General features: G+C 56.9%; 1 protein-coding gene across 1 annotated transcript in view; it reads right to left on the reverse strand.

The window, feature by feature from the left end:
* Nucleotides 1–6: 6 nt before the first annotated feature.
* LOC103753783 (cyclic AMP-dependent transcription factor ATF-7) overlaps nucleotides 7–10,797 on the reverse strand; it is a 52,178-nt gene continuing 41,387 nt past the window's right edge. The window contains exons 8-13 of the mRNA XM_029957985.1: nucleotides 10,415–10,514; nucleotides 9,222–9,335; nucleotides 7,909–8,055; nucleotides 6,935–7,132; nucleotides 5,723–5,831; nucleotides 7–3,179 (exon numbers count right to left, since the gene is read on the reverse strand). Coding sequence (XP_029813845.1) covers nucleotides 2,968–3,179; nucleotides 5,723–5,831; nucleotides 6,935–7,132; nucleotides 7,909–8,055; nucleotides 9,222–9,335; nucleotides 10,415–10,514 — 880 coding nt within the window. The 3' untranslated portion in view covers nucleotides 7–2,967. The remainder of the gene's footprint in view (nucleotides 3,180–5,722; nucleotides 5,832–6,934; nucleotides 7,133–7,908; nucleotides 8,056–9,221; nucleotides 9,336–10,414; nucleotides 10,515–10,797) is intronic.

Raw genomic sequence — 10,797 nt, forward strand, 5'->3', positions numbered from 1 at the left:
GGAGGAGGAGGAGGAGGAGGAGGAGGAGGAGAAAAAGCCACTTTCATCCCACCTGTCCTCAGAGGGGGATCCAGCACCACCAACCTGACAGAAAATCTGACTTCCCACCCAAAAAACCCCCAACCCCCTGCACATCCATCGCCAGCACCATGCCAGCCTGAGGAGGGAATTGACCCCAGTGAGGGATGAGCATCACCCCTGGGCCCCAAAGTGACTCTTGGGACATCACCCATCACCTGGATGGGAGCAGAGGATCCTCCTGAGGCTGGATCCCTGTGGATTCCTGCTTTGCACCATCCAACTCCATCCCAGCACGAGAAACGGGACCTGAGCCCGCTCTGGGATCTGCTTCTAGGGCAGCCTTTGAGGTAAAACACACCTGAAACGGGCACAGGGAGCTCCAACCCTGTGACTGAAGCAATAATAAGTCCAGGTATGGCCAAATCCTTGTTCCTTGCTTGTTCCCTGCTTGTCCCTGCCCAGGTTTGGAGCTTTCCAATCACCTTTTCCTGGATTTGCAGAATTTTCAAGGCACTAAAGCGCTGGCGATGGGAGATGTGGGAATGGGGTGGCACTGACGGCACCAGGGCATGGAGGGAGAGGGAGAGAAGCTGCTCGTGCACCCCCATCCCAGTGGGGCCACCAGGATTCCCTGGAGTGGTGAGGCAGGAAAAGCCCTTTGTGGGCTGCAGGCTTGGCTCTCCCATCACACAGAATCCAGCCACTTTTACTCCCTGAGGGTAAAACAAGGGGCTGGGGAAGCTGCTGCCTTTGATCCAAACACTGTCCCAGATTTTCCACCTCTCCACCCTTTGCTCACTCCTGATCCTGCCAGTGAAGCCCCCACTGCCCTTCGTCTCTCCTTCCCCCCAGACGCCGCAGCAAACAGGGAACCAGCGGTGGGACCAGCCCAGAGCTCAATTCCTTCCCCTTCCCACCAACACTTTCCTGGAGAGACAGGTTTTCCTGCAGAGCTGAGTGCTGGAATGGCCCAGGAGGAGTTGCCAGACACCAGAACTCCCTCCACGCCATGGGATGAGACCTGCACCTCCTGCAAACCCTTGGTCTTAGGTCCTGATCCCCCCAAAACAGGCCTGACCCCCTGTTGTGCCTCACCCGGCCCCAAACCCTTAGAATCATAGAATCATCTGGGTTGGAAGGGACCTCCGAGATCATCAAGTCCAACCCTTGATCCACTATGGCCTGGTCACGTCCTGGGTTGGGACTGGGAATGCTGGAAACACCTGTGAACCCAGGGACTGTGCAGGAACAGCTTTGCAGGAGGGAAAGGCGGGTCTGGGGGATGTGTGGGATCCAAACCAGAGGCTGGATGTGACCCCAGCCGCAGACAGGAGTTGGGATGAGCACGAGAACAGAGGGGGAGTGCAGGAGCAGCAACACAAACCAACCCCAGGCCACGAGTGGTCGGTGAGGCCGCAGAGGTGAGGAAGACTTGGGAAAGAGGGAGGGGGAGAAGACAGATCCCATCCATGGAAAAACCCAAACCACTGGACTCCCCTGTCCGTGATGAGATCCCAAGTTTCCTGCTCAGCCTTTGCTTTGGGTTTTGCTGTCCCTGGAAACCTTCCAAGTCTGGGGAAGCCAAACAAAAATCACTTGGACAAACCAACTTGGCTCCAAAGTGGCAAAGTGCGACCTGAGGGGGAGGAGGGCTTGGCTGAGGAGGAACCTGGGAAGGGGAGGAAGACCAAGGGCTGATGCAGCTCCATGGACCATGACAAGATTCCTTCCAAGAGCCTGAACACACGTGAAACCCCTTCCCATTTCCAAACTACTGGCTCCAATCGGCACCTCGGGAAGCACAGAAGGACACACATGGACACATACATGCCCAAGGCCCACCTGGCAGGAAAACAGACCCAATTCCAAGAGTCTCCCAACATGGAGGGTGCGTTCCTAACCTGCCCTATGAACTCCATGAACTATAGAAGCTCCATGAATCCTTTGTTTGCTCTGGCTGGGAAGCAACGGATGCTCCATCACCGCGAGCAGAACATCATCGTGAGGAAGAGGCAGAGACACCATCCCATGCTCCCTCCCCTCGGAACAGGCAACTAATCCACGATTTAAGGCCACCATTATTAAGGTCATCGAGGTCACGTGTGTGGGAGACGATCCCTGGGAAGGGAGGGATGAGTTCGCTCAGGTGTGCGGGATGCCGGATTGGGGGACTCACACGTCGCTGCCTGCTGGGTCCTTCCCTGAATCCCAGAGTGCCCGGTCCCTGTGGATGCCCACCAGCACTGGTTTGCCATAGGGAAGACGGGAGCAGCCCCGTGGCTGCCTGGACAGGCCGTACCTTTCCCAGCACCCGGCGTGGGAGCAGCACCTGAGCACCCGCAGCTCCCGGCGCGGCACCGGTGACCGGGAACACGTGTCCCCTTCTCCCAGCCACATTTACAGCGGTCACACTCCCGTCGTGTCCAAGATCCACCACTGCAATTCGGGAGTGAGGAGACCGACCTCGATCCCTGCAAGCTCAGAGCTCCAGGAGGCTCCTGTGCCAAGGTGCAACGTTTCAGGGAGCGGGAGCAGGGATGAGCAGATGCCTGGGAGCAGCACTGAGTGTCAGAGCCCCCCTGAGCCCCTCTGCTGAAGGCAGGGGGCAGGGAGAGGGGGCTTGGAGCAGGGACTGTGCCGAGGGGATCCCCAGGCACGGAGGTTTAGTGTTACCGTGACGGATCCCTGCCAGCCCACCTTTCCGGGGGCTCCTCAGAGGGGGCTCTGGGAGCTGGGGGGGCTCTGCCCAGTGCCAGCTGAGGGACTGAGGGCACTGTACAGGCTGTGCAGTGGGAAAGCGCCAGAGCTGCCCTTAACTCGGAAAAAAACCCAAAACAACAAAACAAAAAAAAAAAAAAAAAACCCAAAAAAAAGAAACGAAAATCCTCGTGGGCCAGCCCTGGGCAGGACCAGGGCCATGGTCAGTCTGTGCTCGGCTCCGGGCCATCATCTGCCGGCAGACTGGGACTGTGGGGCCATGATGACGTGGGAGGGCAGGCCCAGCTCTGTCCTTTGCCCGGCCATCTGCGTCAGCACCGAGGTGGCCACGGCCTCGGCCGCCGAGCGCACGCTGAGCCCGTTCGGGGCGGCCGACGCGGAGCTGTGCTGGATGACGGGCGCGGGGGAGCCCGTGGGCTCCGAGCTCTCCTTCGGGCTCTCTGCTCCGACGGGGGAGGAGGGGAGGGGAAGAAGAAAATAAAGTTAGAGAGAGGCTACGGGGGAGGGAGGTGTGGGTTGAACGCTCACCTTTCCAGCCTGGAGCAGAGAGAGGATGATTCCTGTGGAATCCCAGCTCCCCCCACCAGGCCAGGCACGCCCCTCGAGGCCCCCAGCCCACCCCAAGCAGCTGTTTGGCAAAAGCTGCCAAGCACTGGAAACAAAAACTGATTCAAGGACTGGAAATGAAACTGCTTTGAGCTGGGATCTAACGACCCTGCCCAGGTCCTGCTGGCCCCAGTCCCTTGGAGAAGCACCATGGAATCCTCCTGAATTCCAGCCAGGAAGCCACAAAGTGCAGGCTGGACCTCGAGGAGGGTGGCACTGGCATTACCTTCATCCTAATCAATGTTTTTCCTCGTTACAAGGAATTAACTTCCCCTCATGACACCTCCTCTTCTCCAGGCCACTGAGCCCCGAGACCAGCTGGGTGGGCACAGGAGGAGGTGAAACACAATCCCTTTGGCAGAGCCAAGGGCTGGGCTCTTCGGGGCATTTTTGATATAAATTACCTGGTTTGCTCTTAATTGTTCTCCAGGACATTAAAATCAACCAGAGTCCCTTTGTTTGCCCCATTTCTTTTGGTAGCTTTGAAGCAACGTGACTGAGGGGACAGAGCCCTTCTTCCCTGCTCTGTTCAGCTTCCAGGACTTTGGATTCTCTCCCCCAAGGAGCCCCCACAGCTCCTCACCCAGAGGATAATTTGTGAGCTACCAAACCCCATGGCAAGGGCAGTCAGAGCTCTCTTTGGGGTACACACTCATTATCCACAGATGCCAGGAAGAAATTCCTTCCTGAGCACTTGGGCAGATGAATTATAGGTGGGATGGGGTCACTTTCCTTTGAAAAAGCCAAATTAAGGCAGGAACTGGGATACTTCTTCCACACCAAGACAGTGAAACCCTTGACACTGGGGGGAAAAAATCAGGGAAGGGGTTTATAACCTCACTGGGCACCAGAAAATGGACTCTGGGGCTCAGTTTTCCATCAGGTGCTTGGACATCATTCCCCTTTCCCAGATGGTTTCTACCTTCCCTTGGGAAACCTCGGCCTGGGTGAAAGCCATGGTAGCACAGCAGGTTGGAGAACGGGCTTGGAGAAGGCTGAGCAGAGCAATGTAATCATCTGGCATCCCCAAAATCAGGAGATTTACAAGATATTAAAAATAAACCACCCAAGTGTACAGGAGGCAGCTGCCATTCCATCAGGGAATCTGGGGCTTTGTTACAGGACCAGCCACAAATCTCAGCAATAAAAAGGGCAGAGGGGAGGGGGGCACAGGGGAGGGGGCGAATCTCATTTTTAGTATTCAGATGTGTCATGAATTCCTGTTATTGCAGTGGGCAGACTTGTGAGGAATAGTAATAGGAATTGTAAAATCTGGAATTTAACAGGGGGGGGTTGGAAATGAGGTCTCCTGCCTGGGTTCTGCAGGACTGGGACACGGGGACAGCCACGACCACATCACTCAGGCCCTGAGTCACTGCAGTGAGTGACAATGAATGGGCTGGGCCAGACCCTTCCAGGACAACATTCCCAGAGAGGGGATCAAGGGCCATCCCCCAAGGACATTGGCTTTTTGTAATTTATATTTTTGCTTCCTTGGCTTTTTCTGTTCCCCCTTCCCTTCTCTCCTCTCATCCATCCCTGCCTCTCCTCCCATTTTTCCAGGCAACACTAGAGGACTCCAGCGTCCTCCCAAAGCCTCACAGCACCACAGCCTGGAATTGGTACTGCAGGCAGGGCAGAAGGACCCAGGATCCTCGTGTTTAGCTCCTGGGTTGATTATAATGAAATAGGCAGCATTTAAAAAAAAAAAAAAAAGAAAGAAAGAAAGAAAAGAAGATAAAAAAGGAGGCTTTTCTGCTTCCAAACTGAGCCAGTTTGATGGGAATTGCAGAGAATGAGCTATGGAGCCCTATGATGTCATTTATATAGTCTGGCCTTTCCTGACTCTGCCTTTGCTTTGGAGCAGCAAGAGTTTTTAACTTCAAAGAGAATATCAAGTGCTTGGCACGTTGCCAGGAGCAGGGAGAGACTCCAGGGAGAAGCAGACACGTGGATCTCTGTCCAGCATCCCACACCAGAGAGGCAGAGGGAGGCACACACCTCCTTCCCTCAAAAGATCTCGTGCACCAGTTAAAGTGCCAATTCGGGGGCTCCTCCTCAGCGTGGGGGCTGCACCCGCAGAAGATGCCCCAAGGCACATGTGGGATTCTTGGGGTGTCCTGTGCAGGGCCAGGAGTTGGACTGGATAAGCCTCGTGGGCCCCTCCCAACCCAGGGTGTTCTATATTCTCCATGCCATGTGCCGTGTGCTGCATTCTGTGTTTCTGTGACACAGCTCTGCCCTCTCACTGCAGTGACTGGAAGCTGATGGGGCACAGACTGAGAGGAGAACTCCCTCCCTTCCTTTACAGCTCATAATCCTGACCTGCTCAGACCCACTCAAAGGTTACAGGGACCAGCAGAAGCCCATCACTCACCCAGGTAGCCCTGTGTCTTCTTCTGCAGCGCCGTGACAGGACAGTCCTTGTGGGCCAGCAGCAGCTGCTTGAGCTGAGCCACCTCGTTCCTCAGCAGCGTCACTTCATTCTGAAGGGGACAAACACACATGGGCATCACTCACAGCAGCCCCAGCAGCACCAGGATGTTCAAGGGTGAACCCTGCAAACTAATCTGAGATACCTCCAGCCCTAGAACACCTGGCAAAGTTCCTGGATTTGAGGAATTTAGGACATGGGCTGCAGTGCTTCCCTGCCACCAGCTGCAGAGCCCTTGCTACAGTCACCTAACCCTGGGCAGAGCTTTTCCTGAGCCCTCCTGCCAATGTCACCTGCCTGAGGGACACTCTGGAGTGCTGCTGGCTCTGGTGGGACACGTGGGAATGTACAACCAGCCCAGCCCAGGCCAGGCCATGGGGGGACACTGCAGTTTCTCCACGCTCTCAGTACCTCTGTGAGCTCCTGTGAGCCAGGTCTGCTCCCCAAAAACCTGTACAGCAGATTATTCCACTGCCCAAAGAAATAGTTTCTATAATTGTCTTGGGAAGAGAATAAAAACACCACGGTCAGAGCTCCAGTAAAGATCCCAGTGCCCAAGTCACTGGCCCAGAACGGAGCCAAGCTCAGTCCTCACCTCACCCTCAGCCAGTGCTGAGAGCCCTAACAGGGCTTGTGGCACTGGGAGTGAAATCTGTATTTTCAGGTGTGCTGCACCTCTGCTTGGCATGCCAGGGTGCTGCCAAGAGCCAGGGAAAACCAGTTCTCCAGAGAAAAATCAGTCTGCAGAGCCTCCCTGCTTCCCCCTGCTGGGTCCAGTGTTCAGGGAATGGAGCTGGCAGAGCTCTCCCTCACTCAGGGAAATTCCACTCTGGGAAAAACAGCTGCTTCCCGAGGCTCCATGTGCTGCCTGCAAGGTTGGCAGCCAGAGGGCAGAGCCTTTCCAGGGGCAACGGGGAGAAAAAAATGAGCCCTGAGGTGCTCTTCCCCCAAGGGCTGCTTTTCAACCCATCAGGATGGAAAGCCAGGAGAGAAACCTGGTCAGGGAGGCAACAATCCTGCTCCAGAGAGAGCAGCACCCGAGCGCACGTGGGCTCTGCGGCACGGGGCGGACGTTCCCTCCGGAGCGACATTCCCTCGGGAGCGACGTTCCCAACGCCGGCCAAGGGCTGCTCTCGGCCCCGGTTACATACTCACGCTCAGCTGGATGTTCTGGGTGGTGAGTTCCTCGGCTTTCTTCTCCAGGGAGGACACCCAGAGCTTGCGTTTCTGCCGGCAGCGGGAGGCGGCCGCCCGGTTCCGCTCCAGGAACCGCTGCCGGCGCTCGTCCGGATCCTCGTCCACCGTGCGCTTGCGGCGCCCGCCCGTGCTGGGGGTGGGCTGGGCAGGGGACACCTGGGGATGGGGCAGGTGGGAGACACTGAACAGCAGCTCCGGGGCAGGCAGAACACAGCGGTGTCACCACAGCTCGGCTGGGAGAGCTCAGTCCCGCTCGATCCCGTTGCCGTACCCGCCAAGGTGCCATCTCTTGTTTGGGGTCAGGGAGTGTCACGGAGCAAATGGCAGTTTCTGAGTGGGCAATCTGCTTAAAAAGTTGATTCGGGTGAACTTTCCCCCAGTATCTTCAGCTAAACAAGCTCTTGGAGGTAAATGGTACCAAAGGATTTTGTAAAGCCGCACGTTCCCCAGTTTTATTTTGGGAGAACAAAGGAAAAGCCAGCGAGGGCTGATGGTGCAGCAGCCCCGACTGCAAGGGGCAATTACACCCGGGGAGTGCAGCCACACTCCAGCACTCGCTGTTGGGCAGCATATGGATATTAAAACTTCTGGAAGCCCATCCAAGTGACGGAGCAGGTGGCGATCCTGATGGAAGGCTGGCATTTGGCTGGCTGGCAGGAGCCAGTGGAGCTGATTGCCTGAGAGGGGAGCGTTTAACCCCAGTAATTGAGCAGGGAGAAGAGAGGGAAATATTCTTTCCAAACTCCAGACCTCGTCAGGCAAATGAAAGCGGTGCTGGAGCTTCTGCCTGGTGGGCTGTGAGCGGTATTGGAAAAACAGGGCTTTAACCCATTCTGCAAGGGAGGGAGCTGCGGTTTTCCTCCTCTTTCCCCAAGCCCAGGAACCCCCCAGCACCTCCAGCCCTGCCTCGTGGGGCAGCAGCAGCAGCAGACCTGTGGCTGAGCCGGGGAAGGGGCGTCGGGGTGCTGGACAAGGATCTGGCTCTGCTCCGGACGCGCCGTCACCATCGTGCTGGCTGAGCCCACCACCAGGTTGCTGCCGTTGAGCGAGGAGGAGGCCGTCAGGCTGGCCTTCAGCCTCTGTGGAAGGAGGAGAAGGGACATCAGGGGACCTGCTCTCCGTGCTGCCAAGGCTCTGAGCAGCTCCTGTCACCCAAGGAGCCACTCTGCCTGGAACAGGCTCTTCAGAGGCTGCGGCTGACTCGAGTCCAACCTAAAGTCATCACCATCTGGTCTGCCCGAAGAGAGAGCAGTGTCCAACCCAACAGACAGGTGTCACATCCCAAAATTGCTACTGCCACTGGCACCAAACCCCTCCCCAGCTGGCAGGCTCCATGGAAAGTCCAGGGACTGAACAGGCTGCAGAGCCCAACTGTTCCTGAGCACACACAGAGGGGTCCTAAGGGATGGAGAAGGATCCACACGTGGTTTGCAAGTCCTTTCTCTGGGCAGCCAGGCCAGCACGGCTGTTTTGTGCCTCAGTTTATGATCTCTCTCCCCACCTGAGGCTCTGATCTGCCCCTGAGTCCTGCAGACCCTAGAATAGGAGTGGGGACAATATGCTGGCAACTGTGAGCAGCACTGCTGGGAGAGGTGGGTGTGCAAACACCTGCCCAGCCCAAAAAATGGGGGCTTCAGAGAATCGTGGAATCACTGAGGCTGGAAAATCCCTCTGAGATCATTTGAGTCCTGGCACTGCTGAGCCATGTCCCCAAGTGCCACATCCATCAGCTTTGCTTCCCCTGTGCCACATCCATCAGCTTGGCTTCCCCCCTGTGCACACCCGGCCTGAGCTGTGAGGAGCCACGAGAGGAAAGTTCCTCTTGTAAAGTCTTAGTTAACAGGTTTGACATGAAAACCATGATCAGGATCTCCTGAATTACAGCCCAAACCTCTCCTCCTGTGGCTCTGCCTTCCTCAATCCCACCTCCATCCCATCTGCCATCCTGGAACCAGAGCTCCAGTTTTACCATCAGCCGCCCCCAGGCTGGGGACAGGGTTTGTCCTGACACTCACAGCCTCCTGTGCTGCCAGCGCCGAGCACTGAGTGCTCCAATGTTCCTGGTGGCACTTCCACCACCTGTGCTGGGAGCAGGAATTGCTCTGATGGCTACACAGGATTCCAGAGGAATCTTCATGAAGGCTGGGGGGGAAAAGCCTCCAGCCGGGAGTTGCTTGTGGAGGTGGTGGTGAAGGCTGAGGGACAAGGACAACACCGTGACCGTGACCCCCTCCCCAACACTCACCATTTTGGCTTCAGAGTGCACTGGGAGTCCTGACGGGGAAATGGACCCGCTGCTGTTGATGGGAGGCCCAGGAATACCGGGAATGTTCGGCACCATGGACATCGGCCGAGCCAGCTGTGGGGGAGGGAGGGACACGTGGGTTGGGAAGTTGGAGGTGCTTTGGCTCCGTGGAGCAGCTCTGCAGTAACTCCCTGACCAAGCACATCCATAAATCCTGACAAACGTTTAACTGCGGCCATCCGTTATTCCTGCTGTCACTGAGGGCCACCAGCCACGTTGGTGGCCACGGAGGCTGTTCCAGAATCACCCAAACAAACCAGCCCAGCACGGAGCACAAGGAGGGGGGCAGCTCCTTCCCTTCCCTTCCCTGCCAGTGGGCTCTCCCCCACCAGTACGTGCCATGGATGAGAGGGAGGGTCCTGGATCCCCCCTGGTTCTATTGCAAAGTTGCTACAGCACCCACAAAAGGGGATCGTCCCCTCCTGAGCTTTCTCCCTCAGCAAAGGGAGGGAAAACCAGAATTTGGTCATGTTTATAAGCCCCATGGGTGGCAAAGCACTGCAAATAGGGAGGGAAGGGGTGAGGATGTTCCCATGCCCACAGGCCATGAGTAGAGGTGCACCTGAGGCAGACGGTTTTAGCCCTTGTGCACTCAAAGCCCCAAGGACATGCCCAGCAGGACAGACACGATTCCCAGGGCTGGGGATCAGGAGCTGGAGAGCTCGGAGGACACACTCAACCCCCCCCAGGCAGATCTGCAGTCACTCTGCCCCACAGAAAACTCTCTGTGTGCAGAAGCCCAAGCTGAGACTGGTCTGGCCATTCCCCTGGCCAGCACACACCAACATGTTCCCTGCAAGCTCCGGTGGTTTCAGTGCAGGCACACTGTTCCAAATGGAAGCAGCTAATCAGGGATCCTGCAGCTCCCAGCCCCGGATCGATGGCGTGAGCCATCTGTCCGGGCACGGATTTGCTTTTTTCCCCAAACTTATTGCCCTCTAGTGTGATCCACACGTTATTGCTGCCCTGCCAGAGCTGCTCCCTCCTCCCCTTCCTCCTCCTCCTCCGGTCTTATCTCGCACAGAGGGGGAGAGGGATTTTAATGTTTATGAAATGGAAGTGTCTGTGTGTGTTTGGCAGGGGAAAGGCCCGTCCCCTCCTCCACACGGGGCTGTGCTGGAAGCTTCTCTCACCGATATGACAGAAGGCATCTGGACGGGGGGGCCGGGGAGCACGGGCACGGTCTGGCCGTTCGCAAGCTGCACGACGAGTGGGAGGGAACCTGTGGGAGACCTGCAGAAACAAGAACCGGAGTTCTCACAGATTATTCCAGGTTTATGACGTCCCAGTGGCCCCGGGAAGCTCAGGGGCAGCAGCGCGAGCGAATCCAGTTGGTGGATTTGGGCTCATTTCCCCATTTCTGAGTGGTTTGTTCTGAAGGGGAGGGTGCAGAGCTCAGCTGGGGGGGTGTGAGGGTAACTCGGCCTCCTGCACACTCATGGCAGGGCAGGAGATGTGCTGGTGTCACACTGAGGTGACCAGGGCTGGCAGTGATGCCCAATGGCCCTGCACACTC

This window comes from Manacus vitellinus, unplaced genomic scaffold (genome assembly GCF_001715985.3).
Source record: "Manacus vitellinus isolate BGI_N305 unplaced genomic scaffold, ASM171598v3 scaffold_133_pilon, whole genome shotgun sequence".
In the NCBI taxonomy this organism is placed as follows: Eukaryota; Metazoa; Chordata; class Aves; order Passeriformes; family Pipridae; genus Manacus; species Manacus vitellinus.